At 39.9% G+C, this 23,121-nt stretch overlaps 1 protein-coding gene across 1 annotated transcript; it reads left to right on the forward strand.

Annotated features, from left to right (window-relative positions):
• The first annotated feature begins 18,123 nt into the window (after positions 1-18,123).
• LOC113352172 lies at positions 18,124-19,759 on the forward strand. The gene is made up of 3 exons (XM_026596025.1): positions 18,124-18,352; positions 18,939-19,253; positions 19,512-19,759. The coding sequence occupies exons 1-3, from the start codon at positions 18,124-18,126 to the stop codon at positions 19,757-19,759; spliced, it is 792 nt and encodes a 263-aa protein (XP_026451810.1).
• Positions 19,760-23,121: the final 3,362 nt, after the last annotated feature.

The raw sequence follows: 23,121 nt of genomic DNA on the forward strand, positions 1-23,121 counted from the left end.
TATCAAACTGAATAACAAATAATTAAGACAATCATTCAAATAATTTAAAACTCTGCAAAAGCAGCGATTAGGTGAATTATATAATTAAATGAAATAGTTACCCATTTATGTTGCGTGAATAACTTCCTCCATTTCCTTGGTTACGAGGGAATTAGCCGCTCATCATGTTGGAAAACCTCTCAAAATATTTCATTGATGCTCAAAAATGGTTTACAAATGATGAGAATATGAGAAATACAATAAAACCGGGTTTGTAACAATTATATTTGTTACAAACCAGAGAACTACGACCCTCAGTGACAAAATAAGACTGCTGCAGCTGTGTCACAAACTCTGTAGCAAATAAGTCTGCCTGATGTACGACCCACATGTGTGAGTCGTTATTACTGTAGAAAAACGACTGCTGGTGCAGGTCCGTTCTTCGTGTTATTCATGTTCATCAGAAGCAGCAACAGCAGAAACCGAGTTTGGGAAAACTCGAATTTCTTCTTCTCTGGCTCTCCTCAGCCCCCCAGACTCTCGATACCCTTTCTACTCAACCCCAACAACCTATTTATAGCCAACAGACCCATCGAATCTCGCTCATTCACTCCATATAATTCTCTTTAAATCGGTTGTAAATAAAATATTTCTGGCCTCCTATTTTCTTTCTTGTTTCATCTTCTCACGCGTTTTCAAGCCTCCAAATTACCATATTTAACTCCTTCACGCTCCAACAGGCTGTGAGGGTCTTCCATGCACGCACAAAACACGTTGAATCTTCTCCAAATCACGTGAAACCCGTGATATACACGAACTGCCCTGTTTTCAACCCGTAAATTGTTTAGTTGATTCTAACCAATTCTGGTCGACCCAAACGCACACAGTGTGTTTAATAATCCATATCACAACTATCTACCAAAAATCAACCACTGAATCTCCCTAGAACACGTTCAACAATTCGATCAAAAATCTGCAGAAGTGTTCTCCATTTTCCCGCCAAAAACAAAATTCAAATGGAGAAGATGACCTCCCCCTAATCCTGTACTGGGGTGCGAATAGCAGATGCCTTTTGAGGTGACTTGGGGTGCCCCTTAGTAATTGAGGTGCCCCTTATCCAACGGTGAGAGTCCGAATAACACGTGTCCTCCGGGGCTTTTACCAACTTTTCGAGCCGAATTTTCCAAAAAATGTTTATTTTCCAAAGGTGCCTACAAACACATAAAACACCAAAATTAGTACAAACTCGAGTGCCAACAATATATAGTATTGAAATCAAATTAAACACAAAAATGTGTCTATCAGTTGTCAAGGTAAGATTTCCATATGCCTTGTCCTTTAGTTGAGGCAGTTTTAATTCTTTTCAAAGTCAGGGATTTTTATTCTTGTACCTTGTCTTTTTAGGCGACGAAGAAGAGGACGATAAATCCCAAGCAGTCCACCACCGCAACAATCGAGGAGGCGGAGGTTTATGAAGAAGTTAACATTCCTGTGACTGAGGTTGGAGAGGATGAAGATATGTCTGATATGGAAGAGCGTACTGATACATCCCCTCCAGGTCATGATGATGAATAATTTGTTGAAGGGAATACTACCGCTGGTGGCAGCGGTATTGGTGGTGAAATTAATCCCGCAGGTTGTCATGATGCTGGTGCCGAAGCTAATCCCGCAGGTTGTCATGATGCTGGTGTCGAAGCTAATCCTTCGGGTTGCAGTGATGCTGGTGCCGAAGCTATGTCTCAGGAGTTTTCCTTTGGTCGGATTTATTCTGCGGAGGATAGTTTTGACATAAACGCTGCCCTGGGCCTGGCTTCTGAGTTCAACCTTCTTTCCCCAAACGATGATTGGGATGTGCTTGGTAACTCTAGCAAGGCGAATGGAAAGGGAAAGGGAGTCGTGGATTCTAGTGATGTTCCAGAGGGGAGCGGTGCTAGAGACCTTCCAGATTTGGATGCAGGAGTAGCCTCGAACTCTTCGGGTGCTAAGTTCACGAACATGAGTAAGGCCTCGGTTGGGTCTTCTGGAGATGATTTTCCTCAGTCACTAATCCTTGAGGGTGATGATGCCATCTTAGATTGGTTTAAAAAGAAGAACTTGATGTTCGTACCCAATCCAGCTCCTGTGGTGGAGGGTGAGAAGAAATCTTATGCCTATACCCGTAAGATGATGTAATTGTCTCCCGAGGACCAGGTTGCAGAAGCGTGGGATAAGAATCTTCGGGACTTGGAGGATGCTCTAGTAGTCGACGCTCCCTCGACTGTTGCTGATATGATGGCGTTGGCTGATGGGTATCAGTATGGATTTCCCCAACAACGGATGTTAGAGGTGAGTTCTCTCATCATTTTGCCTTGTATCAATTTTTAGCAATTTTTAGAGTCAGGGTGTTCTAATCTTCTGATTCGAAGATGATGAGAAGTGAGGATTGCAATCACATGTTGTACCAGTTTTTTAAGGCCAAATCCCTTAAGTTGGAGGCTAAGCTTCGTCTTCGGGAAGAGGAGTTTACTGCGGCTGAGATTGTCATTGCTGATAGGGATAGAGAGATATGTGAGTTGAAGAGTCTCCTCAAGGCTAAGGAGAAACAAGGCAAGGAGGAGGAGAAGCTTCGCTTGGATCTTGATATGGCTCGTAGTGAGTTGGAGGAGGCCAAAAAGAATTCTTCGGCTGTTACAGGTTTGATTATCTGTTCTCTTCCTTCGCTTGGATCTTGCTATGTCCTTTACTGTAATTAGTGTTCTGTCTGAGTCTCCCTCCCCCACCCTATCTTTAGTGGGTGGATTTCCTGAGTTAGTATGACTTCGGAAAGAGCGGCAGCGTTAGAAATTTCGCATCGCAGAGTTGGTAGAGAAGATAAAGAGCGAGGCTGATAAGTGGAATGCTCGTGCCGATGAACATAATGCTCTGGTAGAGGAGTGGCGGGTCAGACGAGTCCAAATGATTGATATGCAGAACAAATATAACAATGATCGTCGTTTGTTTAATGGAACGTTGTTGTGGACGCGTGATAATCTTCGTGAATCCCGAGAACATGTCTCATCATTGGAAGCTAAAATCAATCTCTTGGAAGAAGAATTGCATCAAGATCGTTCTTCTCAGTCTTCTGATGTTAAAGATTACATTCAGCGTCTTTCTAGGGAGAGAGATGACACTAGGGTTGAGGCTGGTGCTCTTAGCAAAGCTTTAGATGCGTCTAGGGCTGATGTGGTATACCAAGCTGAGTCTGAGAGAAATCTTGAAGTAAATATGTATCGGCTCAACAAGGGTCTGGAGGGTTTAAACAATGAGGTCAACCATCTTCGTCACTTGGATTCAATGAAATAGGTAGAATTAGATGCGAGTCATTACCCCCTTTCAACCCTTCAAGCGGATTATAGGAAGTTGTCAGATGAGTATGATTTTCTTGATGAAGCCCTTGATGTTGTTGTTAACGAATATGAAATAGCTTCGGCGAGAGTCTAAGGTATATGCTTATATTATCGAGTGTAATTCTGTAATTTCCTGGACCTAACCATCTGCATTTTTCTTTTCCTTGCAGAGCTCCAGGGACATCTTCGCACTGCAAATGAAGAGCTTGCGGAGGCTCAATATCAATTAGTGCATCAGGAAAGCTAGATTAATTATCACAAAGGTTTAGCTACAGCAAGGGACGAGGCTTCCCAAGCCGCTTCGAAGAAAGTGAGTCGCCTTTCCTCGTTGTTGTCAAAGGCTGAGATGATGAATACTGTTATTGCGTACAAGGCTCGGTGTCAACTAGTGGAAGAGACTAACAAAATTCTGGATAACATCGAATATGATCTTAAGACCGAGCATGACCTTATCAAGAGTTATCCGCGCCGTGAGAAACCCCCGCCCCCTACATCTGGTTCTTCAGGGCCTTCCTCGAGTGGGAGCGTACCTTCAACGCAGAAAGGGAATATATCTAAACCTGCTGGTGGGGTTGAACTATCCAAGTAGATTTTTGTAGAGAGTTGATCTTTGTTGATTATGAGGCTTCGTGAGATTCCTTTTGTATTGTCTTGTTTCCGCGTATCATTTCCAAGCCTGTAATCAACTTTTAATGAATTGATCATTGTTTTAACTTTTATCTGTGTTGTCCGACTTTTTTTTTTTTTTTTAAAAAACATTGTTATGGTTAATTTGGAATATAACTGAATGTAATCAGGGATAGCGAAGTGTTTAAGTGCGAACCCGAAGATATGTGTATCTTCGTGAATGTCTTGAGACCTGTCACCCTGCTGGCTAATCCTGGGCCAGAGGATTCCCAGACGGTGGGGGTCGGGGCAGCGTTCTAGGATATGAGTTGTTTGGAATGTATGTTCATTCCGTCAACCCGCTGCCATAAGATTGGTTGGGTATGTCTTTCTGCTGGATGCCTTCTCCATGGTCCTACTCTTATAGACGCTGATAGGGGAGTCCCGAGAGATCGTAGGTGACTACTTTCCCCAACAACAATTAACACCAGTGTTTACGTGGTTCGACAGCAGAGTGTCTACGTCCACGGGTGAAAGAGGGTTAAAGTGTCTATTCAGTTCGTTGAGTTACATTTAGAAGAATTCCATTGATGTAACCTCTGAGGTAGTAAATAGTAAAAAATAGGAGGATGAAGTATTGACGTGGAGGCTGTATTTACAGGTGTAGGGTTCTCGTGAGGTGTTATATGTACCCGCAGTCGTCTTGTTACTATGTTGCTCCATGTATTGTGACTATTTTTTGCCAAAAGTTTGCTTGATTGATAGGTTGAGGTTTGCTATTCCTCTCTCAGAGATAGAAACATGTCGATCGCAAGCGTCGTTTTCTTTTTCTGGCGCTCTTCACGCAGATGCAGCTCTGCATTTCCCTCTACGGGTAGTATGGCTTGAGATATTTTGCATTCCATGGGTGTTTGAGGATCTCCCCTTTTAGGTTGCGCAGATAATAAGACCCATTTCTTGCAACATCATGTATGACGAAGGGTCCCACCCTTGTTGGTGCTAATTTGCCCCACTTCTTTTCTCGTTGGTATTGGGGAATGGTCCTCAGCACATACTGCCCTTCTACTAAATTTCTAAGCTTAACCCTCTTATTATACTCCCTTGCTAGTTTTCTTTGATAGTGTTCCATTTTTTGTAGTGCTGCCTCCCTCCTCTCTTCTAGATCATCCAACCTTTCCAACATCATGTCCGCTGTTAGGTTCTTCTCCCATGCTTCAGTCTTCGTAGTTGGCATGATTATTTATGTTGGGATAATAGCTTCGGCTCCATAGGTGAGTAAGAATGGGGATTCTCCCGTGGCTGATCTTCGAGTTGTCCTATAAGCCCACAAAACGTTGTGTAGTTGCTCACACCAACGCTTCTTGTATTCGTCCAACTGCTTTTTGAGGATGAGTGCGAGGGTTTTGTTTGTGGCTTCTGCCTGACCATTGCTTTGAGGGTAAATTGGTGTTGACTTGTTCTTTCGAATTTTGAAAGTATCGAAGAGTAAGTCGATGTTTTTTCCCTGGAATTGCTTGCCATTGTCAGATACAATCTCAGCTGGTATGCCAAACCTGCAAATGATGTTTTGAAAAATGAATGTGAAGACATCTGCGTCTCGGATCCTTGCCAGGGCTTTAGCCTCTACCCATTTGCTGAAATAGTCCGTGGCCACTATAAAAATCTTCTCTTCCCTGATCCTTCGATTAGGGGACCCACGATGTCTATGCCCCATTTTGAGAATGGCCAAGGGCTGTCTACTGGGTTCAACATTGTTGCGGGTGCGTGGATTTTTTTGCGAAACGCTGGCATTCTTCGTGACATTCTTGCAGCGTCTCGTATCATTGTTGGCCAGTAATATCCTTGAGTTTTCGCCTTATCTGCTAGGGATCTCATTCCGCTGTGATTGCCTGCGTCGCCGCGGTGTATGTCTTTCAAAATCAAATGTCCTTCGGATCTGGATAGGCAACGTAATAATGGTCCGAGAAAAGATTTTTTGTACAAAATTTCTTTTCTCAGATCATATCTTCCTGCCTTTGACTGTATTTTTCTGGCTTGCTTTAGATCCGAGGGGGTAGTATTCTTTTTTAGGAAAAGATGAATCTCAGATCTCCAATCTTCTTCTTTGCTGAAGTCTTCATCTTGATCTGCCTTAGCCATGATGTCGTCTTCTTGGAAATCATCCGCGATGAATTCTCCCACGTCATCATCTGCAATATCTTCTTCTGCGTGGTTCCTCTGCTGTGCAGCGCAGAGTTCTTGAATATCAATTGAAGGCTCGTAAATCCTGGTTACTTTGATTGCTTTGACGTCCTCGTTTCTGAGCATCGATGATATGTAGGCCAGGGCATCCGCGTGCCTGAGTTCCTTCCTTGCCAGGTGTCGGAATTTGATGTTTGGGATTTGTGATGCCAGTGTTTGCACCAATTCCATGTATGCTGACAATGTTCTGTCATAAACATTATATTGCAACCCTATTTGTCGGATGACCAGCTGTGAATCGCTTGTCAGACGCACGTCAGTTATGCCCATTTCTATTATCAACTGAAGGGCATGCACCACTGCTTCATATTCAACTATGTTGTTGGTATGCCCCTTGAATTCTAACCTGAAAGCATGTATGATCCTGTCTCCTGTTGGGTGGTGATTACGATGCCTATCCCGCCCCTTCTTTATTTTTCGACCCATCTACGAAGACTTCCCATTGCCTAGGATTTTTTGGTTCCAAGATGTCTATAGGGTCTTTACCTTCGTCCATTTCTGGTAGTCCTGCTGCCTTTCGTCCTTCGATGATGACTTCTTCGCAGTTATCCAATGGTAAGTCTGCTAGGAAATCTGCTAATACTTGTGACTTCTGAGAGTGTTGTAGCTCATGGATGATATTGAATTGATCTAGGTGAGTATTCCATTTTGCAATTCTGCCTACTTTCCTGCGTTTTTAAGGACTGCTTCTAGCGGAGCTTTGCATGGGACGCGGACGTAGTGAGTCAAAAAGTAAGTTCTGAGTTTCAGGGTTGCCCATACTAATGCCAAGATGAGCTGCTCGATCTTCGTGTAGTTCCTTTCTGCTGCGTTCAGAGTCTTGCTGATGTAATAGATGGGCTGCTCTATCTTCGTGTTGGTTTTAACCAATACTGCGCTGACTGCATCTTCTGTTGCTGCTATGTATAGTGCCAACACTTCATCAGGGTCTGGTTTTTGTAATATAGGGATCTCAGCCAGGTATTCTTTGATATTTCGAAAAGCTTCCTCGCACTCTGCCGTCCATTCGAATTTGCTTCCTTTTTTGAGAATGTTAAAAAAGTGCTTACATCTATCCGAGGACCTGGATATGAACCTCCCCAGCGCAGCCAGCGAACCATTGAGTTTCTGAACCTCTTTTAAATTCTTTGGGGATGGCATTCTTACGATGGCTTCAATTTTAGCGGGATCGACTTCAATGCCCCTCTTCGTCACCAAATATCCGAGGAACTTTCCGGAAGTGACACCAAAAGTGCACTTCTCTGGGTTTACCTTCATGTTGTGCACTCTCATTGCTTGGAAAATATCTTTTAGGTCTTGGTGATGATCTTTGCGCAGCTTGCTTTTAACGAGCATATCATCCACATATACTTCCAGCGTACTTCCAATCCATGGTTTGAAAATTGCATCCACCATTCTTTGGTAGGTTTCCCCTGCGTTTCGCAGTCCAAAGGGCATTCTTACATAGCAATAGAGGTCGTGTGGTGTATAGAATGTTGTATGTTGATCTTCTTCTGCTAGGAATAATTGTTGTATCCAGAGTATCCATCCATGAATGACATTTCTTCGTATCCTTCAACTGCCTCGACAAGTTGGTCAATGCTTGGCAGTGGATAGCTATCTTTAGGGCAAGCCTTATTGAGGTTGGTGAAGTCGATGCATATCCTTACTCCGCCATTTTTCTTCGGTACGATGACCATGTTAGAGATCCATGTTGGGTACTTAACTTCTTTGATGAATCCTGCGTCCAGTAGTTTGAGGAGTTCCACTTCAACTGCTCGATGGTATTCTGGAGCTACTTTGCGCACCTTCTGCCTAAAAGGGGGGGGGGTACCTGGTTTTATTCGAAGTTCGTGATGAACTAACTTTGGGTCAATTCCCGGCATGTCCCCCAATTTCCAAGCAAAGATTTCCGCGTATTCCTTTAGAAGTTTGATTAGCGCGACTTCTCTTTATTCATCCATCTAGGTGCTTATTCTGATAATCTTCGGGTTTCCCTCAGTACCTATGTTGACTTCTTTAGATGCTTCGACAGGTGTAAACGTGGGTTTTGGTTCCCCCAAGAGAGGAACATTCTTTGATTTCTATTTGGTGGGCTCTCCGTCTTCTTTTGTCGCGGAGGTGCTTGCTTCTGCGCTTCCAGTGGTGCTTATGTTCAGAAGGCTTTTTTCGGAGATTTCTTCCAGATATGCATCTATGGTTATCTCCTTATTTTTGGCTCTTCGGGACTGGTGCTTTTCTTCCCGCTCATTATTGATCTGATTTTGTAAGGTCTGACATTCCCGCGCAGTTACCTGGTCTCCTTTAATTTCCATGACTCCTTGGGGTGTTGGGAATCTGAGATATTGATGGTAGGTTGCCGCTACTCCCTTGATCTTGTGAACCCATATTCTTCCGATGATGGCGTTGTAAGGTGAAGGTGCATCTAAGACGCTGAATCGAGTGTCCAATTTCATGGGCCCTGCGTCTACTTGTAAGACAATGTCCCCTAGGGGCTTTGTAGCTGCGCCGTTGAATCCATAGATGGTGTAGTAAGATGACAACAGTTGCTCGTCGTTGAGTTCCATACGTTTGAACGTGTCATAGAACAGGACGTTGACTGAGCTTCCTCCATCGATGAGAATTTTCTTGACATTTCACCCTGCTATTGGGAGTGTGAGGACTAGAGGATCATTATGGTCTTCCATGTCTTCTTCCACATCGTCTGCATCGAAAGTCATGGGCGCGTCCATCCATTGTTCGTGCTCGTTTACCTCTTTCCCATCGATCTTATAAAGCTCACAATAATCTTCGAATTGTTTTCTCAATCTCTTCCCAATCTGGGCGGTTAGGGATGGTCCTTGAATCTATGAACATGAAATCGTGTTGAGGGTGCGGTTTCCTTCTGGTAATTGAACCTGCTTGCCTCTCTTGGTTCCATCTTCGTTATCAATCTTCTGTATATATTGCTTCAGGTCTCCTGCGTCGATTAGTTTTTGAATCATTATCTTGAGATTTTTGCACTTTTCTGTTTGATGACCGTTGAAACAGTGGTATACACAGTATTCCTTGGATTTTTCTGATCTAGGAGGATGCTTTCCCTTGGACCATGGCCAATCGAAGTTATCCCTCCCTTTGATCTCTCTCAGGATGCGCGAATAACTGGTATTCAGCTTAGTATAGATTTGAGCTTCAAATTTTCGATCACCTCATTCGTTCAAATTCGTCTATCATCCCTTCGTTCTTTTCTTTCTTCGTTGGGACGTTCTTCTGTGATATCTCTTTTGGACCCGCTGGCTTGATCCATGGAATTTGTGCGTGTGGGACGTCGAGTATGGAGCTATGGGATTTTCACGCTGAATTTCTTCTAACCTTGCATGCTTTTCTATGATTATCCGGAGATCTCCTTCGGTGGTAGGGATGGTTCCGTGGATCTCTACAAATAAAGGACTCATCCTGTCCATCCCCTATTTGTAGCAGTTGATACTAACCACGGGATCTACGTTGCCAATAGCTTGGCAAATCTTGTGCCATCTATTAGTATATTCTCTGATGGTCTCTTTGTATTTCATCTCCAGCGAGAATAGTTTGTTCATGCCGGTATTGACAACCTTGTTGTACATGTATGTTGCTAGAAATTTTTCTGTGAGTTGGTCGTAGGAGTCGATGGAGTTTAATGGCAAGTTATCAAACCATGACAACGTGGACCCTTTTAAACTTGATGGGAATTATCTGCACAGTATGGAGTCTTCGTTATCCCAACGGGCCATCATTCGATTATAATATCGAAGATGAGCCGCAGGATCAGTTGATCCGTCATAGCAATCGAAAGAAGGAACCGAACACTTCTGCGGTATGGAAGCCCTGGCCAAGTGTGGTGTCAGCGGGGTAGTGTTTGCTTCCTTCATCACTTTCTCTAGCCTTCCGCCTCCCTGCCTAGTCTTTAGCTCCTTGATTTCTTCCAGCATCTTAGCACGCAGACTTTCCATAGCGATCTGGTGTTCCTCATGAATGGTAGATTTTTCTCGTGGGAAGGTGGTACCGTCGTAGTAGTCCTAGTTCTCGGGATTGTAATCAGGGTATGATCTTTGGATGCTCTTTGCTCCTCTTCGATTCAATGGAAGTGGGTTGTTTGCGATCACCATTCTTCTATCTTGATTAGGTGCTACAGCCTTGGAGTTGTCTTCGTCGCATTGGTTTTCTACCTCTGCTCTATGAATGATTCTTTCCTTTAGTGTTTGGTTCTCTTGTGCTAATATCGCCACAACATCTGCGTATGGCTTCTGGTTCTTCCTTAATTCTGTCATCTCGTCCATCATCTGAGCGGAATGATTTGACCCTTGATATGGTGTTCCTGCCCGCAATTGCTCATCAGCGGTTGTGGTTTGTTCCTCATCCGCGATCTGTATTACTGGTTCTGGTGGCTCTAACTGTGCACCTTGGGACCTCGACGGTTGTTGTGAGGGTTGGCCTGCTATTAGAAGCGGTTGCTTGGCTGGAAAGGGTATGTTCTGTTCGTTGGTTAAGGGCATCCCATAGAGGGGTTGTTGTGTTCCTGACTCTGCCACGACTTCCTGACGTTCCTGTAGTTGAGCATTGGTTACTCTGGGAGCTCCAACTTTGGATCCGCAAGCTCTTGAAGCTCCTGCTTTGGCTTCCGCGGCATTTACTGTGTTTGCTGCGATGATGTTGGCATTGATGGGGGCCATGCTTTCTGTATTATCCTGCGCCCTATCCGCTGCCTTTAGCTTTTCACCTCTCTGTTTACTCCTAGTTACCACTGGGGTTGTCCTTGACATCTCTTTTGAAGGAGCCTTAGCCTTCCCGACATCCTTGCTTCTCTCCATCTTTTAATATTTTCCTGAAAGAGAGAGAAAAAATCACGAAGACAATGGGCCCCACGTGATATCTATTAGCGTTTTGAGTCCTCAAAGGTGTAAAGTCTTGAAAATACTTAAGGCGTCCATCTGTGTAGATGACCGCAGATCTGTTCGAAGTTTTGATTTTCAAAGACCTAAAAACTTAGAAAATGCATGAAGAATCAGATCTACTTAGATAAACGCGGATCTGTTCATAATTTTGATTTTCAAAGACGTGAAAACTTAGAAAATGCATGAAGAATCAGATCTACTTAGATAAACGCGGATCTGTTCAAAATTTTGATTTTCAAAGACGTGAAAACTTAGAAAATGCATGAAGAATCAGATCTACTTAGATAAACGCGGATCTTTTCATAATTTTGATTTTCAAAGACGTGAAAACTTAGAAAATGCATGAAGAATCAGATCTACTTAGATAAACGCGGATCTGTTCATAATTTTGATTTTCAAAGACGTGAAAACTTAGAAAATGCATGAAGAATCAGATCTACTTAGATAAACGCGGATCTGTTCATAATTTTGATTTTCAAAGATGTGAAAACTTAGAAAATGCATGAAGAATCAGATCTACTTAGATAAACGCGAATCTGTTCATAATTTTGATTTTCAAAGACGTGACAACTTAGAAAATGCATGAAGAATCAGATCTATTTAGATAAACACGAATCTGTTAAACAATTTGATTTTTGAAATCATGAACGGAAAAAACCGTAGTGTTCCATACATCGTTATTTTCATAAAACGAAGCCTGAAACAAGTCACATGAGAAGATAAATCTTTTACCGGGATGAAGATCCCTGTTTCTAGCGCCAGATTGTGAACACAAATATCTGGTGTCATCTGAGTATTCACAAATAATGCGGGCAGACTCATGACCATACAGTAAATAAGCTGCGGCTGAGGGGAATGGATAGGTTATATCGATTCCTTGACTCAGAGTTCTAATACTCTTCCTCGTCTCATCAACTACAATCATTGTTCTTGGCTCATACAATAAGATAAATAGTGTATGAAATATAAAGTGTACGAACATGATATACCATAAGTATCGAATTGAAAATATAAAGTGTAAATGCAAGCATAGAGATGAAACGATTAACTTATATGATTCATCACTCAGATCTCTGTCTACGGGTTTGGGTTTTTCATTATATGTATGAACGTTACAGAAATAGTCGAATGACTTTGAGACTAATATAAGAATGCGTAGCAGGAGGAACTTCACTTACACTTTCTCTATCTCTTTGTCTCTCTCCTATTCTCCTCTCAATGTTTTTCGGCCTCCCTCTTCACTTGGGAGAGAGGGGTATTTATAGGGAGGTTACGTGGGGTCCACTTCTGAAGCCCGTTATAACCTTATCCTCTTGTGTTTTGTTCCACTCACGCAGAAGTCTTCGTGTTCTCGGCTGCATCTGCGTGTTCTGTCTGGATACGCACTATTATCTGCGCTTCCAATACAGGCTGACTGACACGTATGCTGTTTGAGGGTATTTAATGCGGGTAGTTGAGATGTCTGTCCGCGGTAGACAGCTGTCCTCTTCCCCTGTCTTGTATGCGTCAGTCTGACTATCCCCAGTCGTAGATCTTAGATCTTTCTAGGGATAGGATAAAGTGACTCTTGGCTGTCCACGCGTGATATCATATCTTGATGTCCTTAGCCGTATGTCCTCCACGTGTGTCTTTGTGGGCACGTGGCGGAAGATGAAATGTTTACCTACAATCTTAAAAGCACTAACAAGCAAGACTGCTTGTTATGGCCACATAATCCAAATGTAAGCCTCACTGTCAAGTCGGTGTATCAGAGACTTACTGTTACAGTACAAGGGACTACTGCGAGCACTATTCCAAACCCCATCTGGCCAAATTTATGGAAGCTTGAGGTTCTTCCAAGAATATAAATTTTCATTTGGAAGTGCTATAATGAAATTCTACCAGTGGAATAATGGTAAGCAATTGACCAATCGAGTTTCCCCCGATATTATTTTAAGTTTGTTCCTCTTTAACCCCACTCTCCACTCACCCACTTCACCTTAGTTGTTTGATATGCCCACTAAGGTATTCCCGTCATCTATACTCCCAAGGATAACGCCATTAACGTACAAAGCATCCAGCTGCTACATGTGAGAGTACTTCAACTCGACGGAGATAACAGATTAGTAGAAAATATGTTGAAAATTACATTATGTAGATTGAAGGAGAGCATATAACAGAACAAAATCATGAATAAAAAGTTCAAAACCACCGATAATAAAGCTAAGAAAACTCACATTTTTGCCAATTGTTCTTCAACAATGACACTATGCTGAATGTTCTGGAAGATCTGCTTCTCCAACATATTAACGTTACCAACAACAACACCCTTATAAAACACTTTCTTCAGTTGAAACTTAACAAAAACCTTGGTTTCATTGACCTAGGCCTTCAATGACTCCTGATGAGTCACAAGAATTGGGAACTTACCGGCATTTCATAGAAGGAAAAAACATAATTAGCAATAAATATGTTGGAAAATCGCTAGTAAACAAGAGCATAATAACAAAAAAGCGAGACCAAGCAGCAGCAACAACAAATTAACAAGTACATAGTTATTGGTAGAAAAACATGCAGGCCTTTTTAAGAACAGGTCCAACAAAGACATGCGAGGAATCCGCTTGATAACAAATTCTGAGGCTAGAAAAGCATGGTCCACAACCAAACCTTTGTTTGCAGTTCCAATTCTTGTCAAAAAATTTCCTGATAGTTTGTGTTCTTCTGACCCCATAACTACCCACAAAAAATAAGAATTACTTCCGATCAAACTCAAATCCTAGTTCTTCCGTCTGTTGTTTGTTCAGTTCAATGATGCTCCCAAAAGTTACTCAAACTACCATGCTATTAGCTTGAGAGTTTAACAAATTCATGCAATATCCAGTTTAAAAAGGTTGAGTCCATAATCATTATGGTCTTCGATTTTGTTGTCCAAATGCTGACGATATTATCGGTTCAATCGTTCTTAATTGTGGAAATATTTTTCCATCCGACCCATAACCTGTATACACGTTTAATCATATGCTTAAAAAAGGCATTTCGATTCCAATCTCATCACCCGTTCTAAACAATATTTTACATAATTTATAGTAAAATAAGAAGATTATATGCTTGGGATAAATATGTTGTTCATGTTTCATACTCTTTAGTTTTCTAAAACACATGATAAACTCAGATATATAAGTCAAGCAATAACATTAGATAAAACTGGATATATCCAGTATTTCTATTGTTATTCTTATTTAAATTTTAGTAAACAACATAAGATGTAACTGGATACATCCAACAATAAATAAAACGTAATTCTTTCATATTCAACTCAATCAAAAGTAGGATAAAAACCGATTTTTCTTCCTAGTTTAAACATGTATGAAACCCAATTCACCTGAATCTAAAACATGATGAAATCATCTTCATCCTAATTTAAATATGGATGAAAACAAATTAAGCCAAATCTAAGACATGATGATACCAGTTTCATACTGGTATAAACACGGATGAAGAAAAAAAAACAGCCAGGATTAGAGATGTCAACGGGGCAAGCTAGGGTCAACCCGACTCTAGCTTGCCAACCCGCTGGCGGGTTAAGGTCATCCCTAGCCCTAGTACTATTCATGAACAAGCCCAAAACCTCAACCCTAACCCTAGGCGGGTCAGCCTGGCGGGTTGACGGGTTGGCTGGTCAATGTTATCAATATAAACTAAAAAGAAATAAAAAATAATCTTTAGGTAGAGAATCGAACCTAGCTCAGCTAGGTGTTCACTTCGCATACTGACCACTGAACTACACGAACCCAGTTGCCTTTTTAAATTAGGATAAGGCCCAACCCATGGATAACCCATAATATGAGGCCCCTAGTTAAAAGAGTTTTATTACTAGGCCCTGAATTAAAAATAAATTTTAATTCGGTTGAAATGACCAGAATAACCTTCACTATATAAGTATCTAACCTAGGATTTCTATCAAACCGACACATTCATTTCATTTCAAGAGAGAGAAACTGAATCTCACCTGAGTAAACTTCCTGTCGAAAACCTTCAAAGAAGTGCAGAGAAATTTGTTTCAGTGAATTTTTTTTGCAGATCGAAGAAACGAAAAACTAAAACAGGTAGATTTCGCTCAAATCTTCTTCTTCGTGTTTAATATTTTCTTCTTCTTCGTGTTTAACATGTTTTTCGATCTGTTTTTGTAACTGTTTTTCGATCTGTTTTTGTAATTGTAATTAAATCTGTTTTTCGATATGTTTAATCTCATTAAATTTGATCTGTTTTCGAACTGTATTTGATGTGTTAAATCTCAGTGTATTCGTTGTTTTTTGAAGACGAAGAAAGAAGAAGAATACGAAGAAAGAAGAAGAAGAAGAAGAAGACGAACTGAGGTTTTGAATCTGTTTTCAAAACCCTAGAATCAGTAAGTTGAACTGAGGTTTTGAATCTGATTTAATTAATACATCAACTGTAAGTTGATTGATGTATTGATTTCATTTATCTCTTGATTTTGTGATTATTTTTTAAAATTAGTGTTTCGCAATTTAGGTTTCATGATTTGAAATCAAATTGATTTGTATTCTTACAATTTGCACTGTAGATTCATATTCAGGAGATTGTATCATCTCAATCTCATGTTAAGGAGTTTAGTACTACTGGAGATTGATGTTTTCTTACTTTTTAAACTGCAGATTCAGATTCAAATTACATTTTGTGAAGTAAAATGGCGCGAGGAAGAAGCAATACCGCTGAAACAGATACTGCAATAACAAGTATTAAGAGTTGAAATTATTTGATAATATGTGTTGTTATGATATCATGCTAGTAAAAACTATACATGCGATTTTGGTTGTGATGATCTAATCTAAATGCTTTTGAATGTATAACAGTGCAAACAAGGGCCTGTGTAACTATAAGTTACACATTCAAAATTTCACCACCAACTGTGTTGTGGTTTGTATACTGAGTGTGTAACTTGTAGTTACACATACAATTGAGCCTTTGTATACTGAGTGTGTAACTGTAAGTTACACATTCAAGATGTCACCAATGACTTGCAAAGTGGCTGTGTAACTATAAGTTATACATTTAGAATCTCATGTTTGTAATGCATATGCATGTGTAACTATAAGTTACACATTGAAAATCTAACCACTAACTTGCCAAGTGACTGTGTAACTAGAAGTTACACATGCATAATAACATCACTGATTTGCCAATTGCCTATGTAACTAGAAAGTTGCACATGAAAAATATAACCTACGACTGTATTGTGTTTGTAAATAATAGTTACACATCAAAAAATGACGCCTGTAAACCTTCATATGCATGTGTAAGTTAAGGTTACACAACGCAGAATATAATGATTCAGTTTGTGTACTTGGAAAATACACATAGTGTGTAACATGATTTTCATTTTGCAGTTAAAAATGAGAGTATTTGATAAGTACACAACATACTGACTCATGCTATTTTTGTGTGTGATGTGTGCAGGAAACCTAAGGCAGTCGTTGAATGCATTAAAGGATTTAGTAAAGGTGATAAAACCTATAGGACTGACTGATAGGGCTCAGAGATATCTTAGGAGAGCTGCTTACGGTGAACTCGTAATGATGTATTACGATGACTATGATACAGCTGTACCGAGTACAAAAAGACAAATAAGTACCAACAAACAAGGCGTCTTGAAGATTTTGAACTGCTTTGACATGGATTGTGAGACACCGTGTTCATTCAAGTTTGGTGATGATAAGATTATAGAGTCTACACCGGCAAAGCTGGCTGGGTTTTTTTGCGTGCAGAGGATTGGAAGCAAAAAGGGTCAGAAGCTGTTAAAGTACTATTGTCCTAGTGATTTGACTGACAATGTTTAATACAACAAATTCTTCACTGATATCAAATCTACAAAGCATCAGACGACAGTGACTAAGACAAACATTTTAGAGAAGATAAAACAACTTATGACAAAAAGGAGCAAAAGTGGGAAAAGGAAGAAAGTTGATGAGAAGGATCTAGTTTGTTTGATAGGTCTTTATCTTTTATGTGGTGTATTGTTTTTTGGCGACAAAAATGCCAATGGAGTGAACGCGAAATATCTTAGTATCGTTGAAACATATGATACGGTGCTCAAGGTGTCGTGGCCTGATTTAATACACGAGCACTTGTTTTAAGATATTCATACTAATCTTGGTTGTTTGTCAAATGTGAAGGCTTGTGTGCAATACCTACTGGTAAAAAGCTTGTGTGTAGTTTCTTATTCCAGCAGTTTTAGTGTTACGTGATGGATATTTTTGTTCAATCGACTAATTAAAATTTATATGTAGCAGTTATTGTTTGCTGAACACACGCCAGCAGGATTAATCCCAAAAGTTGATAACCACGAAGAAGATATCCTGAGGATTGGGAGGTGGGATATATACCAGATTTCTGATTACATTTGGAGAACAGACATGACACAGTTTTCGGTAAGAGTTATATGTCAGTTGGTTTAGGTTTTGTAAATTTATGGTAATGTAATTTAGATAAAACTTTGATGTAATCAAAATTGTCATGTGTAGCTATAAGTTACACATTTAAATGTGCTTGTGTAACTTATAGTTACACATGCAAAGATAACACCAGTGAATGCATTTATATGTGTAACTATAGGTTACACATTTTATATGTGTAACTATAAAATGTGCTTATGTAACTATAGGTTACATATATAAAATGTGCTTATGTAACTTTAAGTTACACATACAACTGAAAATTTGTATATTTAGAATGTTCAACTGTTTTTGCTATCTCTTTTTAACCTCTCCATCTGTTAATTGCAGCCAACTCCTAGCTTTGTGGCTGAGTTTTCACAGCTTGAGAAGCAGCTAGGTATATCAACAGTGGTACCCAGCAAGGATGACCTGCAAAGTTGGCTGAAAGCGCAAACCATTGAGAATGGGCATCTGAAAGAGCAACTGCAAGCAAAGCAAGCAATGTTTAAATCAGTGTATACAATTGCCAGAGAAGGGATATCAGAAGGGGACCTTTCAGGAACATCATAATTCAAGATTCACAATTTTAGTTGCCCAATTATGCAAGCAATGGGTATTGATCCTTACAAAGTGACCCAGGAAGAGTTTATGCAACATGAAGATGTTGGACATGGAGGTACTGAGCAAGAACCTACTGAGCATGAAGAAGAAGAGTTACAGTTAGTTGAGACTGAGCAACAAGGAGATGGAAGTAATGAGCATGAAGAAGAAGAGACCGAGAAAGAGACTGAGCAAGAGAAAGAGAAACATGACGTGGAAACTTCCTTCCATGAAGAATGTAAGTAGTTATTCATTTTTAATATGCTTCTTTAACTTGATTAGATTTAATAAATGTTGAGTAAACTAATCATATGGATGTGTAATCCCTAGTTACACATGCTATATGCATGTGTAACTTATGGTTACACTAGTTAGATCCATGTGTAACTCCATGTTACACTAGGTATCCATGCCATATTCATGTGTAACTTGAAGTTACACATGTTAGTTATCCAAGCCAGTCGATTACACATGATATATATTCTTCTTGAAATTTTATTAAAAAAATTTAACATCATCATCATCATCCTAATTCTCATTTCAATCCTTGTGCAGTTCCATATATGAGCCTTGCAGCTGGAAATACGCCAACAATTCTGCAAGCTCAAACTGCTGCAGAAGGGCACAAAAGACCACTGAGAACATATAGTTCAAGTTTGAAGAGTGTGACAACTTGCAAGACTCCACCAAAGAAAAGATTTTCAAAGGGAAAGCCCACTCCTACAAATAATGTTGATGAGGAGCAGAAGAAAGATGTTGACGAGACACCTGTTACGGATGAGGCGCAGAAGAAAGCTGCAGATGGTGGATTTGTGGATGGGCAGGTGATGATGTAGATGCAAAAGCCGCATGTGATGATGTAACTGCAAAAGTAAATGAGGAAACACCTGCAAATGTTGGTGACGGTTTGGTTATGACTGCTCCAACTCAGCCAACTCCTGGAACTTTTGGGGACAGTTCTGCTTCAACACAGTTTGAGGACTCCATGGTGATAAGTGCTACAACACCGCAACTAGGAACTAACCCTTATGATATGCCGAATGTTGAAGTGAGCGAAATGATAGATGAGATCGTCAGCGACATTAACAAAACTGAACATGGACCTGCAGTGACGGAGAATGCAGAACCTACCTCAACTGGTATGAATCTCTTCCGTTCTATGTTTTGTTTGTAATGGAAGTGTAACTTCAATTTACACATTGTAAAAAGGCATGTGTAGCTTGAGGTTACATATAATATGTTTTGTTTGTAATGGAAGTGTAACTTCAAGTTACACATTGTAAAAGGCATGTGTAGCTTGAAGTTACATACAGTACATTATTATTTTGGCATGTGTAACTTTAAGTTACATACATGTGCTAATTTTACTGAGATTCTTCCTATATTTGTTTGCGCAGCTACAACACACGATAACTTTTTTAGCCTTGGAATAGATAAAACTCCAAGACATGTAGGAGAGTTACTGAAGGAAGCTGCGAAGACAATAAGAGAAAACCAACCAGCATTCATGCAAGAACGTGTGCTGAGGAATAGAAAAATTCCAACACAAGATCTGAAACAATATCAAAGAAATTCAAAGAGGGTTAGAAGAGATCTAATGAAGAAGAAATGGCCGCAGTACCAGAAGTGGAAAAAGAAAGAATAGACGCAGTTCCAGAAGTAAAAGAAGAAAGAATGGCTGAGGTTGCTGAAGAAGATGATCGAAAAATGAGAAAGGATGTGAAAGGTTCAGAAGTTATCGAAAGGCTGGAAGGCGAGAAAAAGAAGATAGTGCTTGAATATTTCAATACTCATCCGAAAACGTAAGTAGCTTGACTCCAAGTAGGCTTGATTCTTTTATTGATTGTTGTATTTTACTACTTGATTGTGTTATCTTGATTGATAATAGTTTACTTCTTTGTAATGCAGAGACATTGCTTGGATGGAATGCGACGAAGATGGTAACCAGATGTTTGATATATCTGGAGAACTAATGCTACAGCTTACCAAGAAAGAATCCTACTTGGAGTCAGAATTCATCGACTTTTACATTAGCAGATTGAAGACAAAGATGAACTCTAACAGCAAGTATGACAAAGCGTTATTCATGTCGCCAAAAGCATACGTAAGTACTTCAATATATTTAAAATCTTATTGCATTTATAATGTGTAGTGTACGTGGATATTATGATAACATACTCGAGATTTTTTAATGTCGGAAACCATTTATAATGTGTAATCTGAAGTTACACAACCATTTATAATGTGTAGTCTGAAGTTACACATCTTTATTTTTCCAGTGTAAAACCCAAGGTCCTATGTGTAACTTCTGTTTACATAATCACTTCTTCATTTGTAACTTTTGATTAAAAATGTGAGTTTGACATTCCAAATGGTTCTTGCAGGCCTCTTACTTGAACGATTACGGAGAATTCAAGAGATTTTGGATTCCAAAGCTTGCGAAGGAGTATGTCAAGTACAAGAACGATGCAGTCAGACTTTTCGCCCCAATGTCCAACAACAACACACACTTCACACTGCTGGAGTATGACTTGAGGAGCTCTAATGCTTGGTCCTACATGAACTCGTCAAACGTTAAGGAACTCAAGGGTGAACACCTTGTTCAAGCCAAGAAATATGCATTTGCAGTTACTACAGAACTGAGATTCTTGTGTCCTTATGCTCTTCGGATGAATGAAAATGCCAAGAATATCCCTTCGCCACCACAAGGTTCATTTCCTGACTATCTTCCATGTGTATGCACTTACATGAAGATAAGGATGAAGAATAAACCACTTGAAAAAAAATTAAGCTCAAGTATGATGTTATGGTGGACTGACAAGCTGAACCGCATGAGAGGAAGCATGCTATACAAGATTCTTTCGGATCCATCCAGAGATGTGTAAAGCAGTCATTCGAATTAGAAAAAACTCTATACTCGTAAATATGTTGTTAGCCACAAGCAGATGTTAGACTTGGAAAATATGTTGTTAGAAACTTTTAAATTTCATCAGTTAGTCGATTTTAGCAGTTCTTGGTTTTGAAAATATTTTTGGATTGAAATTCTTTGAATTAAAAACTTTTATATTGTTAGAACTTCTACTGCTGTGTGTACAGGTTTCAGAAATTATGCAACAGGTTAAGTAACTACACATATTAACTTGATGCATAAGGTGTAACCAGAGTTTACATATGCATTTATCATGTGTAACCTAATATTACACATGCATTCACAGCAGTGTAACTTCTGGTTACACATCCATATATCTGAGTGTAAACTGAAGTTACACAAGCCATTTATCGGACTAACCCAATAAATCAAAATAAAATAAAGTTACACCAGCATTTATCATGTGTAAGCTAATGTTACACATGCATTCACAGCAGTGTAACTTCTGGTTGCACATCCATATTTGAGTGTAAACTAAAGTTACACAAGCATTTTGACCACTGATCAGACGTACATAAATAAATCTAAAATAGAGTAAAATGCATTTCAACTGTGAACTGACAAAATATAAAATCTGAATAAAAAATCCTTGCACATAATCAACGTTGCATAAAAATAAAAACGTTTGGTCCGTGAGAACCGAAATGAAGAAAACTAAAAAACATATAATCCAAGACAAATAAGAATCCACACATCAAATCATTACTTGCAGAAATGAACTTTGGTAGGCTAAAGCTAGTGGGGTGTGAACTTCCGAGGATTCCTGCAACCTGCCTTGTTGTGACCTGTTTCCTTGCAATTGCTGCAACGAAATTTCCTCTTCAGCTTCTTCTCACCTTTACTTATAATCTTTTTCTATGGTGGTCTACCTGGTTGCTTCTTCACGGTAGGTGGGTTGACAGTGTCGTCTGGATGATATTCAACAGGCATGTTGTAGTTGGGAATCGCCTGGATGGCATGCATATAAGTCTTCCTAAAATAGTCGCTTGTAAAATACGGTGAAATAAAATCAATAGCCTCACGTTTAATCTTTCGTATGGATGCACAAGAATGAGAACAAGGAAAACCATATACGCGCCACCTTGAAGAAAATAAAAATAATCAAAAAATCAGTTGGTTGCACATACAAATCATAAAACACTCAAAATTAACTAGTTACAGGTGCATATACATGATGTGTATCTTTAAGTTACACTTGCAAAATAGATGTGTAACTACTATTTAGACATGCATATATCTAATGTAACTGGAAGATACACATTCTAAAAAAAATGAACATACAGAGAGAAGAAAAAGCATAAGAAACCAAACCTTTGACAGGTGCAAGTCTGGTGTTCGAGGTCCACCATGTGAGACCTTTCGCTAAAAACTTCAAACACGGTAGGACTAGCAACCAATACTTCCCAAGCCAAACCTTCATCTTGAAGAGCCACAAGATTTTCTTCATACTCAGGGGTTAATGAAGTCATCATATTAGCACCAATTTCACGACGCTCCGCCATCAAACACATTATTTTCCTCCTAATCTGAAAAGCAGAAAAAAACTCATGAATACATAAAGTGACAAACACATGAAATAAAAAGACAACAAAACAGCAAAACACCTACACACTCAATTAACCTGATCAAGAAGAGCGGATGCAGGCATCTTCTTGTGAACCAGAACCCAGCTATTGACTGATTCTGCTAGAGTACTATATGTTCGTCCATACCGACAACCTTTGAAATAGGCATTCGCATATGCTTCAGGTGGGATTGTCTCAATGTAATCAGCCACCCAATCGCAGTTCAAGTCTCTAATCTTCTGTATGGCTTTCGCATGTTTTTCAGGTGAGAGTGCGTATGTCGCCTATCGGAAATGGTCCATCACAAGAGAGTACCTAGGATCTGTTGCAGTGATGGGTATATTTTTCGTCAAATGATAGTAGCAGAAGCTGTGGAACCCATCTGGATAAACAAGTGGAACACCCTGCAAGAGTCCTTCATGGCGATCCGAAAGGAAGGTGATTGGCCTCCCATCACCAACAACTTCAGTCAAATTCCTTAAAAACCACTCCCAGTTGTTGATCGTCTCAGAA

This window comes from Papaver somniferum, chromosome 2 (genome assembly GCF_003573695.1).
Source record: "Papaver somniferum cultivar HN1 chromosome 2, ASM357369v1, whole genome shotgun sequence".
NCBI lineage: Eukaryota > Viridiplantae > Streptophyta > Magnoliopsida > Ranunculales > Papaveraceae > Papaver > Papaver somniferum.

Coding starts and splice junctions, on each gene's coding strand:
- LOC113352172 (XM_026596025.1), top strand. CDS start 18,124: ATGGGTATTGATCCTTACAAAGTGACCCAGGAAGAGTTTATGCAACAT. Junction 18,353..18,938: donor AACTTCCTTCCATGAAGAAT/GTAAGTAGTTAT, acceptor GTGGATGGGCAG/GTGATGATGTAGATGCAAAA. Junction 19,254..19,511: donor TGCAGAACCTACCTCAACTG/GTATGAATCTCT, acceptor TTGTTTGCGCAG/CTACAACACACGATAACTTT.